A 27,688-nucleotide genomic window follows, 5' to 3' on the forward strand; every position below is an offset into this window, starting at 1 on the left:
TTCAGCCAGCAGCAGGTCTTTGTGTGCTTCCCTTAAAGCCTACAATTGTTGCCCTATCTGCTCATGAGACGAGCCCAGCAGCAGTTCTTTGCGTGCTTCGCTTGTAGATTACAATTGTTGCCCCAAATGCTCATGAGACGAGCCCAGCAGCAGGTCTTTGTGTGCTTTGCTTGTAGCTCAAAATTGTTGTACTAACTGCTCATGAGACGAGCCCAGCAGCAGTTCTTTGCGTGCTTCGCTTGTAGATTACAATTGTTGCCCTAACTGCTCATGAGACGAGCCCAGCAGCAGGTCTTTGTGTGCTTTGCTTGTAACTCACAATTGTTGTACTAGCTGCTCATGGGACGAGCCCAGCAGCAGTTCTTTGCGTGCTTCGCTTGTAGATTACAATTGTTGCCCTAACTGCTCATGAGACGAGCCCACCAGCAGTTCATTGTGTGCTTCGCTTGTAGCTTACAATTGTTGCCCTAACTGCTCATGAGACGAGCCCAGCAGCAGTTCTTTGCGTGCTTCGCTTGTAGATTACAATTGTTGCCCTATCTGCTCATGAGACGAGCCCAGCAGCAGTTGTGTGCTTCGCTTGTAGTTTACAATTGTTGCCCTAACTGCTCATGAGACGAGCCCAGCAGCAGGTCTTTGTGTGCTTTGCTTGTAGCTCACAATTGTTGTACTAGCTGCTCATGAGACGAGCCCAGCAGCAGTTCTTTGCGTGCTTCGCTTGTAGATTACAATTGTTGCCCTAACTGCTCATGAGACGAGCCCAGCAGCAGGTCTTTGTGTGCTTTGCTTGTAGCTCACAATTGTTGTACTAGCTGCTCATGAGACGAGCCCAGCAGCAGTTCTTTGTGTGCTTCGCTTGTAGCCTACAATTGTTGCCCTAACTGCTCATGAGACGAGCCCAGCAGCAGGTCTTTGTGTGCTGCGCTTGTAGCTCACAATTGTTGTACTAGCTGCTCATGAGACGAGCCCAGCAGCAGTTCTTTGCGTGCTTCGCTTGTAGATTACAATTGTTGCCCTAACTGCTCATGAGACAAGCCCAGCAGCAGTTTTGTGTGCTTCGCTTGTAGCTGATAATTGTTGCCCTAACTGCTCATGAGACGAGCCCAGCAGCAGGTCTTTGTGTGCTTCGCTTGTAGATTACAATTGTTGCCCTAACTGCTCATGAGACGAGCCCAGCAGCAGTTGTGTGCTTCGCTTGTAGTTTACAATTGTTGCCCTAACTGCTCATGAGACGAGCCCAGCAGCAGTTCTTTGTGTGCTTAGCTTGTAGCTGATAATTGTTGCCCTAACTGCTCATGAGACGAGCCCAGCAGCAGTTCTTTGTGTGCTTCGCGTGTAGATTACAATTGTTGCCCTAACTGCTCATGAGACGAGCCCAGCAGCAGTTGTGTGCTTCGTTTGTAGTTTACAATTGTTGCCCTAACTGCTCATGAGACGAGCCCAGCAGCAGTTCTTTGTGTGCTTAGCTTGTAGCTGATAATTGTTGCCCTAACTGCTCATGAGACGAGCCCAGCAGCAGTTCTTTGTGTGCTTCGCGTGTAGATTACAATTGTTGCCCTAACTGCTCATGAGACGAGCCCAGCAGCAGTTCTTGTGTGCTTTGCTTGTAGCTTACAATTGTTGCCCTAACTGCTCATCAGACGAGCCCAGCAGCAGTCCATTGTGTGCTTCGCTTGTAGCTTACAATTGTTGCCCTAACTGCTCATGAGACGAGCCCAGCAGCAGGTCTTTGTGTGCTTCGCTTGTACCTGATAATTGTTGCACTAACTGCTCATGAGACGAGCCCAGCAGCAGTTCATTGTGTGCTTCGCTTGTAGCTTACAATTGTTGCCCTAACTGCTCATGAGACGAGCCCAGCAGCAGTTCATTGTGTGCTTCGCTTGTAGCTTACAATTGTTGCCCTAACTGCTCATGAGACGAGCCCAGCAGCAGGTCTTTGTGTGCTTCGCTTGTACCTGATAATTGTTGCCCTAACTGCTCATGAGACGAGCCCAGCAGCAGTTCATTGTGTGCTTCACTTGTAGCTTACAATTGTTGCCCTAACTGCTCATGAGACGAGCCCAGCAGCAGTTCTTGGTCTGCTTCACTTGTAGTTTAAAATTGTAGCACCAACTGCCCATTCTAACTACTGATGAGACGAACCCAGCTGTAGTTTTGTGTGCTTCACTTGTAGCTTACAACTGTTGCACTAACTGCCCATTCTAACTGCCCAATAGACGAACCCAGCTGTAGTTGTGTGCTTCGCTTGCAGCTTACAACTGTTGCACTAACTGCCCAATAGACAAGCCGAGCTGTAGTACTTTGTCTGATCTGCTTATAGCTTACAATCGTTGCACTAGCAGCCCACCAGACGAGCACAGCTGTAGTTCCATGTGTAATCTGCTGCTTTCGGACAATCCTTGCACCTTTTAGTATGTTGCCGTCTTTAATTAAAACCAAGTAAAAACGGAGCACATGGACTTGTTTGGAGTAGAGGATTACAGGGAGATTCAGGGCGCAAAGTCTGCAAGCACTCAATTACAATACATGTAGGAAAACATGCAGTGACTTGGCCCTCTCAAAAAGATGATCAAGCAACAAGATGGAGGAACATTATCAAGAACCGCCGTCTTCATTCCCGAGCTACGCTTCGTGGAAACCAAGACTACAACAGGAGATTACAAATAATGTAATGAAACGCCATGCAGCTACGCACAACCTTCATCGACCACTCAGAGATCTTAGAACTACAATTAGACACGTCACACTTCCGGCTAATCGACGATTATCAACAGCTGAACAGAAACCAAACGGGGCTACAGCCAGTCCAGTCCAGCAGAGCACGACTCAGGCCAGGTCCACAACAGGAGATCTAGTAAGCCAGGAGCCCTTCTCACAGCAGCAAGTAGAAAGGCAGGAAGAGGCAGTGAACAGAGGTAAAGACACAAGAGGAGGATAACTCAACACCATCAACTTGCTCGAGCACTAGAGGGGGCTTAATGAGAAATAAATAAGCATGTTATTTAAACACAGTTCACACTGAGTGGCTGAAACAACCAACCAGTAACATTAGCACTTTGTTGTTATTTACAACATGCATGCTGTGCGGAGTCCACCACCTGGTGGTTGGGTATGGAATTACATCTTCAAATAGTGAAAATTACAGGCATGGACAAGTGTGGCCAGTCTACAGGAAGGAGCTAAAGGGGCAGAGAACAGGTCATCCCCCACTCAATACATTGTATACAACAAAGACCTGTTCACACTGTGAACCGATATTTCATACATCCGTATTGATGGCCATAAACGTTAGACCCTCATTTATAGCTTGCGATTCTGTCGTTTGAGCTATTCTACGGTGTGGTTCATTAAAAGGAAGAAAAAGACAATATGCCTACGAGGTATGTCAAAATGACTATCTATGTATAATAACCTTATGTCTCCCGCACCCAAATATGGTGAAAAAGGAGTGAAAAGGAGTGTTGGTGCCTCACGGTAGCGCCACCAAAGAGGGTTAAGCAGGATGGTACTCGCCTGCTACCTCAATTTCTCATCATCAGCTACCAACACTCCAACAGCAAGAAATTGTGCATGATGCTGGTGATAAACTAAATAGGTGCTAGGGTGTGTGTATAAGAAAGATAAGAAAGGAGAAGCTGTGCTAGAATGTGTGCACCGTCTCAAAAACCCCTAAGTGATATATATTAATATCAGTGAAAGAGCTAGATCACACTGGCTTGCGTACTTTATTCTAAGCTGCGTGATAGCTCGTATGTTAAAATGCTGACATGTTTCGTTACCATTGGACACCACTCACGGTAACTTCTTCAGGGCGTGGGGTCTGTTCATTTATCCCTGCACCTCTATTTGTTGTTTAAAAACAATTCTGTGGGAGACAAAAGAGAATATACACACACACAACAACATGACTGGGTTGGTAACCTGTTAAAAATAGGGCAATTGTCCTATATATAGTCTTGAGGAACCCCCCATATGGCATATATTTACCAGGATGTAGCCCAACCTGGGCATACCTTTACCCTTGGGACCTTGCGGCTCTGTGTGCGCGTTCAAGGCACCACTTGTTCCACTCCAAACGGGAGTCTGTAATGTATAATACATAATGAGAAATGTAAACTAGCTCCTGTTTTTATATCTCATTCGTGGGTAATACGGGTGTGTCCCCCTCCCGTCTCAGGTGATGCCTCCACATCTCGGACAATCATTATTAATCGGTGCCTCACTTTTAACATCCCCCTTAAAAATTGTTCCCCTCCAAACGGACAACCTTCTCCACACTACCTCGTTGTATTCCAAACTCAGTGTATTCAAATCTCCACTCGTAGGCCTGTCTCGAGTCCAATTCCCCAAGACTCACACTGTCTGTCCACACTCACCGTGCAACTGTTCGTAACTGGCGTTTACTCAGCCCAGGAACAACACGATCGTTCCACGGCGCTGTTTAAAAGCGTATTAGCGCGTACCATGTGACTATACTACGCTAACGAGGGAGCTCGAAAATGAAAGCGGAGATATAAAAACAGGAGCTAGTTTACATTTCTCATTATGTATTATACATTACAGACTCACGTTTGGAGTGGAACAAGTGGTGCCTTGAACGCGCACACAGAGCCGCAAGGTCCCAAGGGTAAAGGTATGCCCAGGTTGGGCTACATCCTGGTAAATATATGCCATAAGGGGGGTTCCTCAAGACTATATATAGGACAATTGCCCTATTTTTAACAGGTTACCAACCCAGTCATGTTGTTGTGTGTGTGTATATTCTCTTTTGTCTCCCACAGAATTGTTTTTAAACGACAAATAGAGGTGCAGGGATAAATGAACAGACCCCACGCCCTGAAGAAGTTACCGTGAGTGGTGTCCAATGGTAACGAAACATGTCGGCATTTTAACATACGAGCTATCACGCAGCTTAGAATAAAGTACGCAAGCCAGTGTGATCTAGCTCTTTCACTGATATTAATATATATCACTTAGGGGTTTTTGAGACGGTGCACACATTCTAGCACAGCTTCTCCTTTCTTATCTTTCTTATACACACACCCTAGCACCTATTTAGTTTATCACCAGCATCATGCACAATTTCTTGCTGTTGGAGTGTTGGTAGCTGATGATGAGAAATTGAGGTAGCAGGCGAGTACCATCCTGCTTAACCCTCTTTGGTGGCGCTACCGTGAGGCACCAACACTCCTTTTCACTCCTTTTTCACCATATTTGGGTGCGGGAGACATAAGGTTATTATACATAGATAGTCATTTTGACATACCTCGTAGGCATATTGTCTTTTTCTTCCTTTTAATGAACCACACCGTAGAATAGCTCAAACGACAGAATCGCAAGCTATAAATGAGGGTCTAACGTTTATGGCCATCAATACGGATGTATGAAATATCGGTTCACAGTGTGAACAGGTCTTTGTTATGGACAAGTGTGGCCACATAACTCATGAGCACGACCCGAAACCCCCACTGCCTGACACTTCCACCTGATCTTCAGATTGTGCTGAGTGAAGGCTAACAACAAAGTGTATGTGTAGCACGACAATAACCTATTGCAATAGCCGCCTTCTTTGCTGCTCTTTGTGGTTCCAGAAGCAGGAGTTGTTTTTTTTTTTTTACAGCGTAAAGCTAATTCCAATTCTCAGGCTGTGCACTGATTTTATTTTTATTTGAAAAGTTTTATAGAGCGCGAACACGACCTGGCTGGGTATAAGAGTGCTGTACAACAAAGCCAGCTGGTAGGCTGGTACAGTAGGACATAATAGATAGCTAAGCTTATGCAGTAAAGAACAATGGAGATAAAGTAGCCATGTAAACTGTTAACCAGATGAAGATTGCATAGTAAACACAAGGAGATGATGGACGGAGTGCTGAAACTTTTCAAACACTCACCCCCAGTCACAGATCTGGGTTGAATCCATCATGCTTTAGCTCACTTTGCCACCCTAGTGCATAGTAGACAAGGGAATACAGGGTTGTAGGTCAACACCATTAGTTTGTACGGCTACAGAATTATTGTTACAAGTAACTATTCTGGAGCAAACCTTTGACTTCTTTTTTAAATGGATAGGTCGAGGGGTTCAGTCTAATTTCTGGCAGGAGAGCGTTCCAAATTCTCGGAGCAAGACCTGAGAAGGCACGGCTGCAAGTTCTCTTCTTTTTGAACTTTGGTAGTTTCAACATTAGAGTGTGTGAACTTCTTAGTGCGCGATTCCCACCCGATAACTCAAGTTTATTTGCCAGGTAAGTGGGCGTGTTCTGATGGAGCGCTTTGTGCGTTAAGCAGGCTATCTTATACCTGATCCCTGTATCAATGGAGAGCCAATTGACTTGGAGTAGGTCTGGTGTGATGTGGTCACGTTTTGAGTCCGTGATGAGTCTGGCAGCAGAGTTCAGAGTGGCCCTTAAAAAAGCCAGTTTAGCTTTGGGTAGCCCTGCCAGAGTTGCAATTCCGTAATCTAAATGAGAGATAACTAGGGATTGGACAGATTGTTTCAGGTCAGTAGGCGGCAGGAACGGTTTGATTTTCCTTAATGCGCATGGTTTGAGATTGGCTCCTCTTGCTGTTGCACTGATGTGATCTTGCATAGTCAGGCATTTGTCCAGGATTACGCCAAGTGATCTAGTGGAGCTCACAACATGAGGGGTGCAATTGAGGGCTGTTAAGTTGTTTGAGCCAGCCCTAAATGGGTGCAGTACGACTGTGGGGGCAAGCAGGAGGAATTCTGTGTTGAGTGCATTTAACATAAGGTGGTTGTGAGATAACCACTGCTGAGTTTTCAAAAGAGCATAGTTGAGAGTAGTAATGTCGTCCATTGAGGCGATTTTCATTTACAGTTGAGTATCATCCGCGTACATGTGATATTGTACGTCAGACCGTTTCAGAATTTCGGTGAGAGGTTTCAAGTAGGGGTTGAAGAGAGAGGGCGAGTGTGTGGATCCTTATGAACTCCAACAGAGACTGGCTTACTGTTGGAGAGGTCATTTTTGATTTTGATTCTTTGAGATCTATTTTGAAGGAAAGAGGCAAACCAATGTAGGACTGGACCTGATAACCCCATCCTTGTTTCTAGAAGGTTGATTAGTTTGTTGAGTTTGACTGTGTCAAACTCTGAGGAAAGATCCAGCAGAATAACTAGGCATGGTTCGTTTTGTTCAAGTATTCTTAAGACATCGTCTACTATGTGTGTTGATGCAGTTTCGGTACTGTGAACAGCTCTGAAGCATGATTGGTGTTGGTCAAGTAGTTGGAAATGTTCAATGTGGTTGCAGAGTTATGTATGAACATACTTCAAGAAGTTTTGACAGAGTCATGATTTTTTGTGTGTGTAGGCAACCAATTCCACCAAGGTGGCGAGAGCCTGATTTTGTAAGTCTGGTAGGGAGAGTTGCAGAACCCAAGATATGGACCCGTTAATGAAGATAGTTTGTCAATAAGTCATATAGTCTTGATTAGGTTGTCTTAATGAATCCTTTATTTTCATACGAATCCAAATACAGAAAATTGCCAGCCAACGTGTTTCGTTCATATACAATGAACTTCTTCAGGACATAGAGTGATGTACGGTCCTGGGAGAGAATGCACATGTACAGTATGGCTGCGTGGGCCTACTTGATAAGGGCCAGCATGCGTTGAATCTGGTGAGGAAGTAACTGCAGCCATCAGCTCCGTTCAGTAGTGTGGGTTGCAGATCTAATTTAAATCTTTCTTGTTTTTTTCAATGAAATGGGCTGAAAATTCTTCGCTGCTTAGGATTGAGTCCTTGAGTGCCCCGAGTTGGTTAGAGTGGTGTTTTGTTGATTGCTAATTTCGAAGAGTTTTTTTTGGTCTGTTTTTGGCCTTGTCCAGCTGTGATCTAAAGTGATCAGATTTGGCGGTGAGTATATGTTTGTTATAAGCTTTCCTTGTCTTTCTTAGTTGTCTGAGATTGTCTAGGGAGGGAGAATTTCTCCACGTTCTTTCATCAAGTCTGAGTTTAAGTCGTTCCGCATTGAGGGAGACGTTGAACCAGGCATTTAGAATGCTTGCTAGGGATTCTTTTGAGGTGCAGGAGAGCCAGTGCATCGAAGAGAACAGTCAGAGTGGGTGTAGTGATCGGTGAGTTCCCTTGAGATTTGTCATGTTAGGGGGTGGCGGCAGAAGATTACTGCTCCTGATAAGATCATTTACTTTGAGGTTTCTCAACTCACGTGCCCATTGTTTTTTTTTCCGAGGTTAACCAAGTCTGAACAACACCTTTTCCAAGATACTGATGATGTGATCTGACCAATCGCAAGGTAATATGTCATCCAATTGTATGATATTATCCTTGGCAATAAGATATAGCACTACTAATCCTGGATTAAGAGAAGTTTGCAGCGGTACCAGATTTTATGGGCATCGATATCCATACAAGTATTTAGTGTACTGGACAGAACCAAATTGGCATCTTGCATATATTGAGGTAGATCAGGGTTCTCCAAAGCTGGTTCTGAAGGGCCAGATCAATGCCAGATTTTTAAGATAACTGCACTTATCTAAATGGGGATATGCTAAAAATGTGGCATGGATCCAGCCCTCCAGGACAGACTATGGAGAACTCGGATATAGATGTAAGCAAATGTCACCAAATTCACCTTTGTTCCTGAATGCGGTAGCCACTGAGCAATAATGTTCTTGTTGAAACACCACTGTGCCAAATTTCTGACAGCGTGTTCTAGGGTGGCAAAAAGATCTAATCACTGTTTTTCCCCATTGTTGGGCAACTTTCCTGGGCCACCTTGGATTTTGATGGACAATCATGGGTCAGCACACATTGCATGCTCAGTTCGTATACTCTGGCATTCAGAGACCCAGCCAAGTGAATTACGGTCAGAAGAATGCCCTGCGGTTCCGCCAGGCTCCAAAGGCACAAAACCTCCTGACACAGGAACCCACTCTGCACTGCTTGTTGCAGTACTACAAAGAAATGGTGTTGTCCATGAGAACCTCCACCAGCCTCCCCCGATGTCCGACAGGGAGGCCCTCAGAGCCAGATGGATGGCCCACAACTCCAGAAGACTGATGTGAAACCGGCCCTATGTCAGAGACCAGAGGCCCCTGATCTCCAACTCCCCCAGATGACCTCCCCCGCCCAGCAGAAACGCTTGTCACCAGTTAGCTATGGATGAGGATGGGGGAAGAGTCTGCCGCAGGAACAATTGCTTTCAAGCAGCCACCACTGAATGTCTCCAGCAGTCTTCTCTGCGACCTATATGATATTAGTGAGATTACACTGAAACGGGGCCCCTTGGAACTTCAGGTTCTATTGCAGGGCCCGTATGCGAGGCCTGGCATAGATCACCAGGTGGATACAAGAAGCATCACAGGTGCTATTATTGTGATGGCACATGAAATGTCAGGATTATAATTCGAATGTGTTGGACTTGTTATAGCATAGTGAAAGCCCTGAGCTCCACTGTGTCCAGAATTGCTCCAAGAAATGGAAGACTCTGACTTGATTCAGATGGGAATTCGGCTCGTTGCTAGTGAACATAATGGTGTTAAGAGGTCCATGACGGACTTCGGCATTCCGCCTTAAACGGCCAGCCATTTAGGTTTGGCAATGCAGGTGTACCCAACGTCTGAGGATTCTCTACGACCAAAGCCATCACTTTTGTTAACACCAAGGAGTGCTGGTGAGGCCTAAAGGGAGAATAGAAACCGAAAGTGCTCCCGGCCTACCATGAACTACAGATCTGTGGGACTGCAAGCTGGGTGTATGAAATACAAGACTTGCAGGTCTAAAGACACCATCCAGTTGTCTGGGTTCAGAGCAGAAAGGCACTGGCGTAACAAACCTTGAGGGGGGCCTCCCTGCAAGGCACCCCCCCCTTCCTGGCTCAATCAGAAGCCCTGCAGTCAGAGTGCTGTGCTGAGGGGGCTGCTTGGGGCCCCCCCGCACCCGGGGGGGGGGGGGGGGGGCTGCAGGGGCCTGTGTTACGTCCCCGCAGAAAGGATCTAGACTGTGAGCATTTTGACTTTGTCCTTCTGCAGGAAGGCCTTTGAAGGCGAGTGGTCCACAATATGCTGGAGAGTCCGGTCCTCCTTCGGATCAAGAAAATAGTGTGAGTAAGTAGACTCCCTCCCCCTTTCACAGTCCAGAACCCTCCCAATGACATCTTTCAAGAACAGACGCACCTCCTGTAACAGCATAGACAGAAACTCGTTGGGAAACCGCCCTGTGTGGGTGGAACAGTGGGTGGGACAGAAAGTTAAAAGAGCTGGGCTCTACCTTTTGTATCTGTAAACCCATCCGTCTTATGCTTAGGTTGGGTATGCAGCACTAGGAGCAAACTAAAGTGGTTTAGAGACCATTGTAGCAGGGAAAGAGGAATTGGAGGACTGATGGCCCTGCGGGCCTCCACGCTGCCTGCTGGACCTCAGTCTACAGCCTCAAAAGTACTGGGGTGCCTGTTGTACTGGTTGGGAAAACGGTCTCCGTCTACATGCCAGCCCACTGGAATAGGCATGGAACTTTCTGAATTCACGTAGGAACTGTCTAGCAGGGGTCAAAAGTCCCAAAGAGCTTGCTGTAGCTCTGTTTTTGATAACGCTCTTCAATGCAGAGTATGCCTTCCCACTGAAAAGAAAGGACCCATCACAGGGAATACACACGAGGAAGGCCAGTGCTTCACCCGAAACTCCTGGACAAGACGACCAGACATGGTGATGAAGCAAGACACTAGGACCGACTGCCATCCCCAGGCAATCCATAGCATCCAGACCTGTGCTGATAACACATTTGGCTGTGTCCCATCCACCATGAACCCGCTGAGCCAAAGAGGCTCCAAGTTCTTCCGCGACTGCCAGCAAGAGCTCGCTGGCCATGTCCCAGAGGGCATGTATGAAGCAACCCAGCAAACATTAACCGATCGCTATCCTAGGCTGTAAGATGAAAACATGCTCTTACTAAACACCTCAATCCCATTTAACTTCCCATCAGGGTGTAGGTGGAAATGAGTTAGGCTTGACCTGATTGGGAAGTTGGTGAGAAAAAAAACAGAGCACCAAGCACCGATCTGCAACGTCTGGCCACCTGCCTATTCAAAGGCGGGCAGCAAGTCTTCGGCCAAGTATCTATTCGAAGTGTCTGCGAGGGCATTGTTAAAAGGAAGCAAGGGCTGAGAAGTAGATGGCCCAAGCTTTTAAATGCTTGTTAGAACATTTGTTTTGGTCTCAATGAAGGGTAGATGTAATTCTAGTGCCTCAGCTAACTGCCGAATCACCAACACCAATGAGGCACTTTCCAAAATGGGGAGTGAAGATCTGTTTGATGGTAAGGTGCTCACTTTTCTGGTGCATTCTGGGCTGCTTGCTCCTCTGGGGATCAGAGTTGGAGCCAAAAAGAAAATTATGCCTCTGCTGGTAAGTGTCTGGTTAGAATCGCGTAGCATGACAAATGGTTGCACTTTAGTTATTTTGTAGCACGTCATCGGGCGAGCTCAAGCCAATGTCAGCACAGAGTTTGACACAGGCCTCAGAAATGGTCATCAGTTGGCGTCAGTGGTGGAAACCAGCATGGAAGCTTATACAGCATGGGAACGGGCCTGGTAGCTGGTCCCTATGGGGCAGATGGTGTCCGGGGAGGACCAGTCCGCAGTAACCGGACTGAAGGCCTCTCTAGAGCGCCCTGTGGCTCTGTGGGGTGGAAGGATCGCTGGGGAGAAATGAAAGGGCAATTAAGATGTGCAGTATGGCCTCCTTGAAGGTGTCAATCTGCTGTAGGGACAATGATGGTCATGGAATCGTGGGGAGCATCATGGCCGGTGACTTTGAAGGAGTGCAGTTTAAATATTGGCACCTTCTCTTTCAAATCAGAGTGGCGGGATGAGGTTAAATTACGTTTTGATTTCTAACGCTTGGACTTTGAGGACTCCGATGAAGATGTTGAACAGCAAGGAGTGGTCGAGGGACCAGCCTTGTGGCTGGGCCCGCTACTTGGACTGTAAGGTGAACCCCGGTGATGTCCAAAATTACCACTTGTGCTCAGCGATGTACAGCTTGGCCTCCTGGTTTCAGCTTGCCTTTGGGTGCAATGGTCATATGATCTGGAGCTGTGATGTAAGTGCGAAGGCGTAGCGTTTATATGCGTCTCAGCTTCATCACTTCTGGGGTGGTACAGAGCCTGAGCGGACCACTGGACGCCACCTACCAGCGCACAGGAGCACTGCTGGTGAATTCTCTGGCCCCAGCCTGGCGCCACGGGAATATTCTAAAGATGAAGAATCTGCTGATAGAAGTGTCCATCAGACGCGCCCATCACCCTGGATCGGAGCACATTTCGAGCAGGTAAATCAGGGGGGTTTGTGTGCAAAACAGTCAAATAGGTGTATTTTGCGCCTGTTTTTTTCTTATTTTAAGCATTTTAGTTCAACACACAGGTGCGTATGTAGTCCAGGTGAGGTGAACAGTGGCGGTGCGTCCATTAGGCGCTGGGGCATTGCCTCACAAGCCGCCCGCAGCTCCCTCGGTGTCTGTGAACTTAAGTAAACTGACTCAGTTTACTTAAGTTCAGAGACGCCGAGGGAGAACTGACATTCAGAGTCTGAAGGGGGTGGACGGTCCGGCGTCATGTTGACTGACATGCATGATGCATTTTCAGACCAGGGGCAGGCAGCACCGGAGTACCACAAGTGCGCAAGACTGGTGAAGGTTGGTGAATTTTTCTGCCATGCCCAGTCATGCGCACTAGTGTCTGCTCTGGCTGGCGCATGCCCACTAGGAGAGCGAGGGTTGATCCAAGGCTCAACCCTCGGTCTCCTAATGGGCAGGCGGGCGGCACATAACCCTGCTCTAAGCCAATCCTGGCGCCGCTGGAGCAGCGCCAGTATTGGCTGAGGGGTTGCTGCTCCAGTGAAGGCGAAGTTTGTAAATGTGTGCAACTCAAATGTTTTTGCTTGTGCTTAGGTACATAGCCCTCCTTGGGTTCTTAAATCCCTCGAAATCCAAATTAAATTAAGACAACGAAAGTATCAGACCGCGTTGTGTCATTCTGAAGCCGTGCAGACCGTCAGAGATCAGAGGCCAGCCATTTGGGTTGGGTGAGATGTGTGAAACTGCCTCTCTTGACCGACTTCCAGGCCAAAATTTGAAATAATTCTACCAATCCTGATACAATGCATTCATGTAAACTTGAAAAGAAGAAAACGTAATTGCGACAGTAAAGGATATTTCAGGCCAACTCAACTGACTGGCAAGTGAAGGAATGTGAAAACGTGGTCGGAGCAGCATAAGGAACGCTAATATATTAAACTGATGAAATGTATAAGCTTTGAGAAGGTATTATTCACAAAGAGGTACCTTAAACCCCAGCCAGCGCCAAATACTGTTTTTGTTTTAAAAGTACCGTGCCAGGGCAGGCCCTTGCTACTATCGCTGCGGGTCGCTCATTCGGGCGTTTCCATTCTCTGGCACCACAGACGTGTTCCACACTCCGTGAGTGGTCTGTGGATTGCGTGGGTGCATGGATACTTTTTCATCAAGTTATTAGAGTACATAAACTGCGGGGAGTGGAACTAATTTATTAAGAGAGTGCCAAATTAAGCAGGGTTGGTGTACTGGGCTTTTGCCCAGTTTGTTTTTTTACAGAATTTGGAGTGGTACATAACTTGCGGTGACGTATTTTGTGCATCATGCACCTAAGTAGTGTTTTTGGAAACTACAGCTGTCATGCACACATAGTGGAGCATACAGTTTGTTTCCCTTCGTAATGCCTGCACGTGATGTTTTTAAAACAAAATTAACATATGGCTATTGGGTACGTTTTCGTTTGAAACCCCAAACCCCCTACTTTCGACCCAGGGACATATACTCTTACTTTTCCGGAAGTCACTGACTGGGTGTATAGTTTAGCACTGCTGTTGAGGAAGGCAAACACATACAATAGAGTAAAGCATCCCTGGTATAAGAGTGACGATGACCAGGACTCCGAGGGCGGGCGAATGTACATTTATTAAAGAGATAATGGGGAATACGTTTGACTTTAATGGTTGCTCAATACCTCGCCTCATTTCTTCTCAGATCGATCCGTTTGCACGTGAAAAGGGCCACCAAGCGTCACTCAGCAGCTCGTCTCCGCTAGGACAGTATGGCTTGTGTTCAACATGTTCATGTATTTTGACAATTCATGCCGACATTGCGCTCTGGGGTCTTCTTTTCTCTGTGCAAGAGAAGGTGGGGTTCAATGGGGGTTCACTCCTCCAGCGCTGGTGCTGCCCATTCTGTACAGTCCATTCCTTATCAATGATTCATGTTAATGCTTGTGTAGTTGAAGTAAGAGTTTAAACAGACAATTCGCTTTCATGCGCCTGCTATAGGTGCCCCACCGGGTCTTGAGCCCTCGGTCACCGTAGTGATGGTCATGGAAGTAAATACATATAGTGTGCAAGCCTGCAAAGGTTCTGACATGGTTTACGCTTTTGTATTTTATTAGCATGCTGCTAGCTGGCTTCCAATAAACAAAAGCGTCACACTGGTCAGAACGTGTATGCGCTAACACACTATGTGATGCTGTACAACAAAGTGTGCAACGTAGATCAAGTGACATAAATCACCCCTAACCACCTGGTACCAATGGAATCACCCGGGACCTAAATGAGACAAAGTGCCTTCTAGGGTGCCCTACTGCCTTTTAATGCTTATTCCTTGCGGTCTCATTTTGTCCAGTCTGAGAAGCCCCAATAACTTGCGTTTACCCAGTAGATTTCATTTGTGGAGGTAAATCAATAAATAAGGGAATCTGTGAGGTACTCAGCATTGGTATCTAAAAAGTGTGTTATGAAATTCTCCGGTTATGCTGAAGAAGCAGCTACCTACGTCATTATATATAATCTCTTTACTGATTTCATAACACTTTCACAGTTGCTTTATTAACCTTTTTGATTTCTCAAATTTGCTTAAAAATGAACCATTTGTCCACTTTTTTCAATTTTTTTCCAGGGGAGAACCCCCCAAAAACCCGCTTATAGCAGCTGGGCTTACTTGCTACGCTCGCTCGCCACAGGGTACTCATCCTGAACCTTTACGTCACACCACTTTCAAATGTCACCAGCCGCCACTGGGTGTAATAATCAGCACGCACCAATCTATCAATCCGCATTTGTATAGCACAGCACTGTCACACCCCTCGAGTATCCCTGCGCTGTGGATGCGACGTCTCAGTCGAAGAGAGGAGAGGAGTTGGCCTAACGGCTAGGGCGCTCGACCTCGGACCTGGGCAACTGGGTTAGAGTCTCGGTAATGTCGCTGAACATCCTGTGATTCTGGGCAAATCACTTAATCTCTCCGTGCCTAACAAATAATGAATGTGTGTCCTAATGCAACGTAACTGGTGCTATGTAAAGCGCTCTGATACCTGATTGGATTCGGGTCAAATTCGCGCTATATAAAATTCTGCAAAAAAAAAAAAAAAAAAAAAAAAGAAGAAGAGCCAGGTCAGAAATAGAGGGTTTAAAAAACGAGTAGAAAGGTGGAAAACAAGCAGAGGAGGAACAAACCTAAGGCAGCAGAGGGTAGCGGCCTGTGAGCACGCTGGACAGGAGGACTGTGGCCGGGGGGCCTGGCACGGGGACGAGGCGCATGATCACCAGGCTCTGGGATTATTGTATATACTTCTACAGCACTCTACACCCATGCAACCTAAGATGGCTGCACCCCACTAAACCACCCTCTGGTGGGTGACGTTTGTGCACCCCAGGGTCCCAACAGGAGGGCATCCCATGCCCAGCTGAAAGGGCTCCTTACAGCACCAATCCTGCTCTTCGTACCCGATTTGAAGCCAGGGGGAGAAAGTGGGCATCAGCGTGAACAGACCCCAGGCACATCAGACTTCTTGTTACATTAAACACAGTTAAACAGATGCAGCTGGTGACAACACCATGCCAAGAAGTCAGGCAGAGGCGCTACAAGTGACTGCAAACAGGAGCAGAGAACACACTGGGGTGGCTGGCCGCCAAGCGTGGCACAGATTCCTGCAGCCTCATGGTCTGTCTCCAGGAGACATGCTGGCACCTTGCCAGTGCAGGCATGAATCAGCGCCACGCAAATGCCACTCTGCCAGGCAGTCAAATACAACCCCTGCCCGCAGTCTGAGTCAGCAATGCAATGGGGGCATCAACGCACAACACAGCAATAAGGGGGGGGGGGATTGCTGTTACACTCTGTTGTATTGAAAGATACATGTATGGTGGGCGGTAGGATAATGTAACTATTGTATGGAATGGTAGATATGAGGCTAGGCTGCGATTGTTGAACTGCTGATGATATTTCTTTTTGATCCTTGTTATCGTCCAGGCATTGGGCGATGGAGATGTGCATGCTTTTCACATGAAAATTAATAAAAGTCTGTTTTAAAAAAAAAAATCAACGCACAACACAGCGCCCAGGGCACTTACCAGCAAAGCACTTGGAGCAGAGATTCATGGTCTTGCTGGACCTGTGGGGAGAGAGAAAAGGGAAGCCATTAATAGAGGCTGCAGCTCGAGACAGAACACAACAAACACTATGTACAAACCAACACTCGGTGTACTGCAGTGCTGTGGTGTAGATGGCCTCACACTACGTACGACAAACCAACACTCTGTGTACTGCAGAGCTATGGTGTAGATGGCCTCACACTACGTATGACAAAACACTCGTTCCTACTGCAGGGCTTTTGTACAGATGGCCTCGCACACTACATACAACAAATCAACACTCGTTCCCACTAAGTCTGTGGTACAGATGGCCTCACACTACGTACAACACACGCTCGTTCCCTCTGCAGTGCTGTGGTGCAGATGGCCTTGCACACTAGGTACACCACACTCGTTCCCACTGCAGTGCTGTGTCGCAGATGGCCTTGCACACTACGTACAACACACTCATTCCCACTGCAGTGCCGTGTCGCAGATGGCCTTGCACACTACGTACAACACACTCGTTCCCACTGCAGTGCCGTGTCGCAGATGGACTCACACTACGTACAACACACTCGTTCCCACTGCAGTGCTGTGTCGCAGATGGCCTTGCACACTACGTACAACACACTCATTCCCACTGCAGTGCCGTGTCGCAGATGGCCTTGCACACTACGTACAACACACTCGTTCCCACTGCAGTACTGTGGTGCAGATGGACTCACACTACGTACAACACACTCATTCCCACTGCAGTGCCGTGTCGCAGATGGCCTTGCACACTACGTACAACACACTCGTTCCCACTGCAGTGCCGTGTCGCAGATGGCCTTGCACACTAACGAGCTGTAGAATTTAGGAGTCAGAAGCGTAGCACTAAGTCAATATAAGATAACAGATCTCCTTGTATGGCAGACCGCGCATACGAAATAGGCTCAAAATAGCCACGATCATTTGACAGACAAGGGGACGGAGTCGTGGATCCGAGAGTTTGCCGAGGATCACACACTTTGCTAAAGTAGGGAGGCCAATACTGAAACCTAGATCTCGAGGCTCTGAAGAACGCTCCTTCCATCTCCTCCTAAATAATAACAGCCAGTACACTGACTCCATCATGGGGCACTGAGTGCAAGCCTCTGGGGAAGATCACAGAATGACCACTAACACCGCTCTGCGCCACGGCAATTCCAGATAGGTGAATTGTCAAAACTTTTCCAGAAGTGTTTTTATTTTCCAACAGTAAATCTAAGTTTCTTTTTCCATTCTGTACCTGGTTAGTAAGGTTTCCTCCATAGGCGACAGGCCCCATTAGCTGAAACTCAAGCATTTGAGACTGAAGTAAGGCGTTTTTAAACGGGGTATTCCTTTCTTTGCCTTTAATCCTGGAAGCGCTCCTTCATCTGGTAGACATTACCCCCCACATACATGCAATCTGTTCTCACCTGCATTCATAGCAGATGAGGTGGTCGCATTTCACAAAGGTGGGAGTCTGAAAAGTTAAGCCAACAAGTGTTTCCTCTGCGTTGAAATGTGTGTGCGCTGCTCCCACTAAGGTGACACGGACACTCCATCTCATCCAGCCCTAGACTCCTCAACGGCCTTTCTAGAGCACTTCTCTTCAGCCTGGCTCTCCTGCAGCAGTCCAGCTTCCTCAGCTCCCACTCTGGTGCCTGAGCCTGAAGAATGCAGGAGGGGCACGCTGGGGGGGGGGGGGGTGCGCTGGGGGGGCACGCTGGAAAGGGGGAAACTGGAGTGGGGGGAAACTGGAACTACGCAGATGACACACAAATACTTCTTCAACTGGAATGCCCAAAAGACATTGGAAACTCGCCAATTTTCAGTTGTCTCAGAGCTGGATCAATGGATGACGTAGAGCCATCTCAAACTCAATGCTTCCAAAACAGATATACTGACGTGAGGGTGCAATTGGAAACATTATGACCCACCCGTTTGCTGTGTGGCCTGATGATCTGGGAAGATCGTCTAAAATATCGAAGGGAGTAAGAAACCTTGGAATGACCATGGACTCCAAGCTGGTCAGGAATGGCCAAGTGGACAAACTAACAAGCTCAAGCTTTGTTACTATGAAAACTCTGCAACAAATCTTCCCTCATTTGGGATTTCTACACAAGGTCCAGGCTACCATCCCTCTCGTTTTGTCCAAACTCGATTACGCCAATAGCCTGTACCACAGATCCCCTTGAACGACCATGAAAAGACCACAACTGATTCAGAACTCAACTGCCAGACTACTCTGGCATATAAAACTGCAAGACCACATCTCCCCTGCCTTGAAAGCCCTGCATTGGTTACCAGTTGCCAGAAGATCCACGTTCAAGCTGCTTTGCATCACCCACAAAGCGATACATGGAACAGGACCACTCTTCATCAGGAATAAAATCACCAAACACATTCAAGAAAGTTATCTAATTCCCACTATGGCTGGTTGTATATCAAGACTTAATTATGACTTGCAGTGTTCTTTAGTTTATTATTTCTACCCCTGTAAAGCGCTCTGATACCCGCAAGGGTCTTGTTTGCGCTATACAAGACATTCAAAATAAATACAAATAAATTGCTATACAATATACTAGAGAGAGGCACACTGGACATAGGCACACTGGACGGGAGGGGGGCCACTGGAGGAGGGCAGACTGGAAGGAGGGCACACTGGAAGGAGGGCACACTGGAAGGAGGGCACACGGGCGAGCATTAACCAACAGGACCAAGCCTTGGTGGTGTGCAGCACTGGGATAACCAAAACATGAAGCATGGGACACACTGCTCTAGACCTGCTCCCTGGGTCTCTGGGGCTGCGCCCTTTCTGGGGCATGACGGGGGACAAGGAAAATCCCAGAATGTGCAGTGAGCAGGCGGGTGACTGCATTTTGATTGGATTTGTTCCTTCAGCACCTGTTCTCCCCCACCGACGCCCAGGATCAGGGGGGAACGAGGGGTCAGCCATCTCATGTGGGTCTGGACTGACCATGGAGGAAGGCACCATCACACAACCAAGAGGGGTGCAGTGGGACCTGACCCCGCAAAGCCACAGAAAGGAGGACACCGAACTCCTGTACCCTCAGTGAACGATACCAGGGAAGCACTCATTATGGACACAATGAAAACCTTGATTCATCAGTGACCAGCACTAGCACGAAAGCAGCGAGCATGGATGCCAGCTTTGGAGAACCTGAGTCAAGGATCACTGGTGAAGAAGACAGAGTTGGAAAACTAGAGGGAAACTTACTTCAGCCGAGTCCTGAAAAGAGACATGTTGAGAAGAAGCCTAGCACAGCACTGCATTCAGGGAAGCAGCTGTGCCAGTCATGGGGTGAATGAAAGCCAAGCTTGAGAGTCTGGAGGACAGAGTGACAGCCAATAGGATACGCATACTGGGCGTCCAAACCCTAAAATGAGGGGGGTGCCACCCTGGGCGTACAGTTCCAAAGCAAGCTAAGTTTATCACATTGGGACCCAAGCAGAGGTTGTCAGATTGTGGTCTCATAGCTGAGCTGGCATCAAGGTGCAGAGAGAAACGATTCCCCGCACAGCAGCAAGACAAAAAGAATTCTGTTCTGAGACAGTCATATTCAGTTCCAAGATGGCAGACCTGGGGTGATAAAGCAGGAAAACTAAAATATGCTAGGAGGCAAATTGCAGCTGCCAAACGCTAAAAGCAAGGAATAATAAAAAAAAAATGGATGCGGAGGGGCACAGCAGCAATGGAGGAGTGGTGGGACAGGTATGACGTGAGGACATAAATGGCACTGACGAACAGTGCTGAGCAGGGCAATATGAAAGATCAAATGGATTTTTTCTTCTTTTTAAAAACAAAAAAAGCCTACAAGTGGGATGGGGGAGAGGAAGAAGATGTAATGAGTTGGGGGCTGGGGGAGCAACATGGGTCTGGAGAGGAACAAAGAAACACTGCCAGGGACTGCTGAGAGCAATAGAAAAAAGTAGTTCCTTGAATGTAAGCAATGAATGTTGGCAGTCACCCAATCCGAACATGGCAAAAATGAAACACTCCAGAGGCAGGATAATAGAAAATAGATGAAAGTTACTGAAGAGGAAGAAGGAAATGAGATAGACAAGCAAGCCGACCAATGGAGAGCATGGTGCTGACCTATGTAGCAGCCTGGCAGAAGTCCAACACCAGGACGTCCCTCCTTAACACTGGACTGGCAGCCTTGGATCTGGTGGGATGAGCCTTAAGATCCTCGGAAGATTTCTTTTGGCCACAACACAGCATGTTTTATGCACAGGATAATCCTCCCAGAGACGCTTTACTTACGGACAGCTTAATCATCACAGCCTATACACAGGGGTGAGGTGGAGTGCACAAGGCAGAGGGAGTGGCATCTGTGAAAAGGAGGACACCACCTTCGGAAAAGAACGATGCACAAGTTTGCAACATTAACTTGTCCAGAAAGAAGGTTGCATTGACGGTACTACCCCTCACACGAAGCACAGAAGTAATTGCAATCAGGAAAACTGCCTTTATGGTCAGCAGTCGCAATGAGCAGCTGTCTATATGCTAGGCGGGCATTTATCTCAAGAACATTGCCAAATGAAGGTCCCATTGTGGCATAATAAAGGGCTCAAGAGGGACATATACATGAGCCCCTTCAGGAAAATGCCTCACCACTGATAACTTGAACGACAAAGTCTGATGAAAGGGCCAACAAATAACCTTTAAAAGAATGCTCACGGCAAAGCCTTGCTGGGCCATAGATAAACAAACGCATCATACAGTTTGACCTGAAGAAGATCAACCTAAAAGCATCAACACTCGGCCAATAACTGCACCCAATGATCTGAATGAACAGACTTGGTAAATGGGGGTCCAGCCACAAGAATACAAAACACTTTCAGCAGGCAGATGCTCAATGGGTGCTGCTCGATCTCCATGCATGGAGGTACCGGCTGTGACTATGTTGCTGTGAGACTCTACCTGTTTCTGAGACAGGAAGTCCTCCCGAAGAGGTAGAATGACAGTAAGGAAATTATTCCACCTTGTTAGGTCAGAGTACCACACTCGCCTGTTCCAATCTAGGGCTATTAGAATGACCTGATCCTGGTCTGTCCTTATCTTCAGAGCTTTGGAAAAGGCTGTGGGCATTCAGAAAACTGACGTCTCACTGCAGGTGCAACACAGCCCCAAGGTAACCTTGATGTGAAATTACTGTGCCCTGGAGTTTGACACTACGCACGGTCTTCAGTGGTGAAAAGATCCAGCCAAGACACACCCGACTGGGTGAAGACTTCTTGAACCACCTCTGTATGAAGAGGCCATTTGTGATTTGCCACATGATGTCAGCTGAGTTTGTCCACTCTGGTGTTCAGAGTCCACCAAATTACTGGGAGTTCAAGAGCTCCCTTGGAGTTCAAGCCATCGTCTGAGTTAAAGCATTTCCTGGCACAGGGCTAGTGATCCTTTACCGCCCTGCTTGTTGCAGTACCACATGGCGGTTGTGTCGTCTGGCAAGTCCTGATCCAGCTTCACCTTGATGAGGGGAGGAAGGCCTTCAGATCCCACCACAGAAGATTAATGTGGCGTTTCTGCTCCGCCAGGCACCAAAGGCCTTTGATCGCCACCACTCCCACATGTTTGACCTAATCCAGAGACGATGCATCAGTCATTACAGTGAGCTCTGGATGGGACAGGGAGAACCGCCTGCCGCAATTCATGCTGGTGACCAATAGATACCACAGAAGGTCACGGGCCACCTCCTTTTACTTACAAATGTTTTTCTAAGAGGCAAGCAACCCCAGTGCTTAACCCACTAATGGTGGAGACACCAGTGCAGGCCACACAGGATGCACAAGGCCAAGAAGCTTCAGAATCATCCGTGCAGTAACCCACGAGTGAGCTGGAAATATCAGGATCATAAATGAATGAACTGGACTCGTTGCGGGACTGAAAAGACCTGGAACGCCACAGTGTCCAGGAGGACCCCTATGAGGTGTATCTCGTGCAGGCTGAAAGTAGGATTTTGACTCATTGATGAAAAACCCCAGCGATGACAGAAGGGTGACACCATTCAATATTTGCCAGAGGACATCAACTCAGAATGTCAAGCCCTATATTTCACTGAAAGTCAACTAATTTGGATCACCTTGGACACCAAACTCATCCTCAAGGAACATGTTGCCAAAAAACACAGACACTCTCTTCTAATGAAAGTGAAACTTTCTTCCTGAAAAAGACTTCAGAACTGTCGTTCAAGACCTCTCATACTCTTGCATTCTCATTGCCTCCCAAGCTCCACAGTGGCACCCTGGTAGGGTACTCTACATACCGCAGCATGCCTCATCCAGGGCTGAAGAAACAGAATCACATCATGCTCATCCTGAAAGAACACCTGTGGATACCTTGCCCATTGCGCAATCTTAAAAACCAGCCGCATTATTTACAAAGCCATGACAAGCAGCACCCCCATTTATCTTGCTTGCAGTATAGCTGCCCAAACTCAATAATTAGTAGTGTTTAGGGAGAAGATGGGTTTATTTAAAGCTGGGTGCTGCACCTGTGTGATCTCGTAAGAGATATAGACAAGGAACAGGTTGATGTTGCTCCAGATCAGATACCTGCATTAGATCTGGAGTAAGCGCCACTGGAATCTGGGTTGGCACCAGAGCAGGTGGAACCAATGAGGCACGGGCACAGAAGTGGAGTCAGGGGTAAGCGCTGGTATGGATCTAGGGGGAGAACGAATAGTGCCAGATGGCGAGAGGGAAGGCCCTGCTAGCGAACTCTGAATGGGCACTGCCCTACCCCACAGCTCTATGAGACCCTAATACGCACAAGAGGAAGCTGGCATAGTCAGGTAAAATTGCAATATGGCCTCCACGAAAGCCTCCATCCGCTAAGTGGTGGAAAACAGACAGGAAACTCTGGACACGCTGGGACCAGACCGGGAACAGGCTCAGAGTCCAAAGATGGGGCAGAGTAGGGTCTATAGTGCAGTCTAATGTATAACTACCCCCTGCAGCAGAAGTGATGGGGCGGAAACCCGTGGTCTTGCATGTATGGCAGTACTCATCCTAGACTTAGCCGCGGGACAGTGATCTGGAGCAGAACCGGGTGCTGTGGCTTGGAGTGGGAGGGGGTTTGCTGTGTGGGGTGTGACTGGTCCTGTTTTTTGTGCTAGACATAGAACAGTTTGTTTCCACTTCCTGGTAGCCTTCGGGTACATCTGGGAGCATCTGTCACAGGACAGAGTTGCTCTCACACTCTAGACCCTGGAGGGAGACGTGTGATCATTGATTGGCATGTGTTTCCTGCAATCGCTGCATGGTTTAAGGCCTGCGATCTTCAGGGCAGACATTTCCCATGGCACACTGTCTGTGAAAAAAATGCTTGTAAAGTCAGACACCAACATAAGTTCGGAGCATCAAAGGGTGTGGAAAAAAAGAACCAAAGTCGGCGCACAAGTAGATAGATAGAAAATGTATAACTCTATTATTAGGCAGCTACTAGGTCTCCCTAAAATTACACCACTCCGTATGGACCTTGGGGTTAGCCCAATTGCAGAGGAAGCTGCCCTTAGGCCTCTTCTCTATTGGAGATGTATCTGGAGCACTCCAGAACTGGAGTTCTTTAGAGAAGAGCTAAAGAAGGTCCTAAATTTACAGAGAGCTGGCAAAATCCCATGGCTGTCTTATATTAAAAACACCTTGGCTGCTATGAGGATGGGAGATCTATGGGTTAATGCTGAAGCAATTTGCACGATAACTCCCAAGAAGACCTTGTCAAAGATTTTTAGAGAATTTAAACTTAACCAGATAAAGGCCAATTCTGACACTGGCATATTGACCCTATCCTTTTTAGACGCTAAAGATCAATAGAAGTTAGAACCTGTTCTTGATGTCATACAGCCTCCCCTTGCAAAAAAACTGTATTTACAATTTAGGCATGGTGTATTACCACTGTGTGCCTTTACAAATAAACACTTTGGCTCAGGGCTGTCCGGTCCGTGTAGATAATCCGGAGACCGATCAACATGTACTATTTGTCTGCCCGGCATACAAGAAGGTAAGATACCGATGGCTATAACAGGTATGCCGGAACCTTGGGACAAAGCATTGTGTGGAGGCCTATAGGCTCCTAAAATACAACACCAGTCTGCCCATAGTGTATTCAGTCTCCCGATATTTATTCTCTATGTGGTGTGTACATTTATCCATATTTAAAACTAGATCCATCGGATAACTTTAGCTTTTTATTGTAAATAAAACTTATCATTTTTAACTCCCTTTTTAAATGTTATAAAATGTCTATTTCTAAGTAGTACCTCTTTTATATCCATATTCAGAATTTTTTTTAAATACTGCAATGCACGTGCACTTTATCTTTGTAAGATTTATATGTATAAACTGTGCTGTATTCTTTTCTTTGTGCTTTTATGGCCATAAAGGCCGAAATAATTTTTTTTTTTTTATTGAATTGATAATTTTTAATGCACAATTAGTTAAAATCATTGCAATGAGGTCACATATGAATATACAATATAAAATGCATGTGTTCCAATATTATAAAAAGTAAAAAGACGGGGTTGTTTCAATCAATTGTGCAAAGGTTAAGAAGATGGAAACACTGTTTAGGTCACTATAAACAGAGATGGTGCCCATAGAAGGATCCGTGCCATCACTTTCAGAGGTAGTATGAGGCCGCCAGAGAGTCTGATGGCGCCCCCTGTCAGCCTGCGAGAGCAAATGCTACCGAACGTTCTGGATCCAGTATGGGCCAAGGGTATTTAAAATGTGCGGAATCTGCGGTTAGAAGCATTCATCAGAAAAGATATTTACAATTCAACACCAAGCGCATGGACCACTGTAAAACCCCTGTAAGAAACGCTGCAGCAAGGACCTGAAGCAGACGTCCAGTACCACATGCGCTGCTGTGGAAACGTCATCAGACTGATCCACACAGCGCTGTCCCAGGCACAGGCTCTGCACACAGGGATGCTGTGGAGTTACTTTCCCCATCCTTCAGGATTTACACGCTGCCACATGACATGAAAACTTCAGCTGATTGATGCGGACTTATGGGACATATGGAGACAGATCTCGCTATAAATTGGGTGGTGAGTCAGTCCCTAAGGTAACTGATTACTCTGTGTTTCCCCTCAAAAGTCTTAACTTTATGCTGAAAAACAGTGGTGTTGGTATCTTAAAACATTTTTAACAACCGGCAAAGACGAACGGCGAATGACTGATGGGGCAAATTCATTTTATGGAGTACCATCATTTTATATAATGGGAAGCAGCAGGCGAGTAAATCTCCTATACGTCCCACTAACAGAGTTTTAGTAGTCGCCATTGTGACAGGAACTAAAATATGCCCCACTTAATTCCCTCAAAACTTCCTAATGAACGAGGGCCATTAACAGAGGACAGCGAGCTGCATTCAACCCCACAAGCCTGAAGGATGCTTGGCTTCGGGTCCCTCAAATGATGCGCATACACAGGGCTAATTCATTGTGCGTTGAATATTCTGAGCAAGGGGAAAGTCAGTTCCCGATTCTCTGCCCCAAACTGAAGATAATGTCTAAGACTGAGACAAGATGCTTCCTTTACTAGTGGCCCGCACACAGGGGCTGCCCAGACTCCCAGGTGGGCTGCGTGCGAGGTTCGGCCACACTGTCCTTTTGTAAGTCTTCTCTCGAATGCAGATTAGATGTTCTATCGACAAAGAGATGACGATTCAGCGACTCCATTAACCACAAAGTATTGTATTGTAATTGCATTTGTATAGCGCTTACTACCCCTGACAAGGCGTTGAAACGCTTTTTTCGGCGATTAGCACGCTACTCCAGGACCCATAGAGGATTAGTGTTGAATTAGTATAGTGAAACATGCAAGTCAATTTTAAGTGGTGGATACGTTAGTCAGTTATTTGGATTCGGAAGGATAGCAGAGGAAAAAAGGTTTATTTATATAGCGCTTGTTACCCCTGATGGGGTGTTGAAGCACGCTACTTCGGAAACCCATAAAGGATTAGTGGTGAATTAGTTTGGTGAAATCTAAAAGTAATTTGAGTGGTGGATATTAGTCAGTTATTTGGAGTGAGAAGGATAGTGGAGGGATAGAAAGGGAAGAAAGGTTTGCATTCATATAGCACCCGTTACCCCTGATGGGTGTTGAAGCGCTTTTCTGGCGAGTAGCATGCTATTCCGGAACCCATAAAGGATTAGTGTTGAAAATTAGTATAGTGAAATAATAAGTAATTTGAGTGGTGGATAGGTTATTCAGTTATTTGGATAGAGAAGGGTAGGTGGCGCGATAGAAGAGGGAAAGAGGTTTGTAGGTATATAGCGCTTGCTACCCCTGATGGGGTTTTGAACCGCTTTTCTGGCGAGTAGCACGCTACTCCGGAACCCATAAGGATTAGTGTTGGATTAGTATAGTGAAACATAAAATTAATATGAGTGGTGGATATGTTCATCAATTATTTGGATTGAGAAGGGTTGGGGAGGGGTAAAAAAGGTTTGCATTTATATAGCGCTTGTAACCCTGATGAGGTATTGAAACGCTTTATTGGCGAGTAGCACGCTACAGTGGAACCCATAAAGGATTAGTGGTAAGTGAGTTAGTGTAGTGGAATATGGAATTTGAGAAATGAACGTGTTAGTCTGTTATTTTAATTGAAAAGGATAGTGGAGGGATAGAAGAGTGAAGGACTGAATGAAGTAATGGGAGAAATATATCTAAGATTTGCCCTGATGCTGCCACAGCTATGTCCATGCTGACTCTGTGGGCACGGGGGCCTCACGCCTCAAAACCAATGCCCCCTCGCAGAATCAGTATGCTGGTATTAACTGTTCAAATCAGATTTTTTATTTAGACTTGTGCGGTCTAGAAATTATATGAATGACTGTTACAATTTAAAACTAGAAATGGCGTCAGCCAAAAGGTTTTCCGTTTGTGCAGCATGTGCACGCGCACCATACCTACTGCGATCCGTTTCGATCTGCCAATGCTCATTTTGAATTGTAGCCATTCTTGAATCTCAAAGATTTCACGCTTGTATGAAATTGGAAATGGGCGTCCACACACTACACAAACGACAAACTAATTGGCTTTGCAATGCTTGTTGTATGGAGCAAGTGTAGACAAAATCATCTGACAAATAGATGCCACAAGAAAACAAGCACCGGAAAGCCAATGGCTCAGGATATAATGACCTACTGTATTCAGCGTGAGCACATTAGAGCAAGACATGTGGAAAGGATCCAAGCGCACTCCAGTGCAGGCGGAAGGATACACCC

The 27,688-nt window shown here is 46.7% G+C and overlaps 1 protein-coding gene across 1 annotated transcript in view; it reads right to left on the reverse strand.

Moving 5' to 3' along the window:
- The window catches only part of ZFAND3 (zinc finger AN1-type containing 3), a 621,127-nt gene that overhangs the window by 383,907 nt on the left and 209,532 nt on the right, over positions 1-27,688 (reverse strand). Inside the window, exon 2 of the mRNA XM_085610242.1 lies at positions 16,413-16,453. Within this exon, the coding sequence (XP_085466368.1) occupies positions 16,413-16,453 (41 nt within the window). The remainder of the gene's footprint in view (positions 1-16,412; positions 16,454-27,688) is intronic.

The sequence above is a fragment of the Triturus cristatus genome, chromosome 6, assembly GCF_964204655.1.
Source record: "Triturus cristatus chromosome 6, aTriCri1.1, whole genome shotgun sequence".
NCBI lineage: Eukaryota > Metazoa > Chordata > Amphibia > Caudata > Salamandridae > Triturus > Triturus cristatus.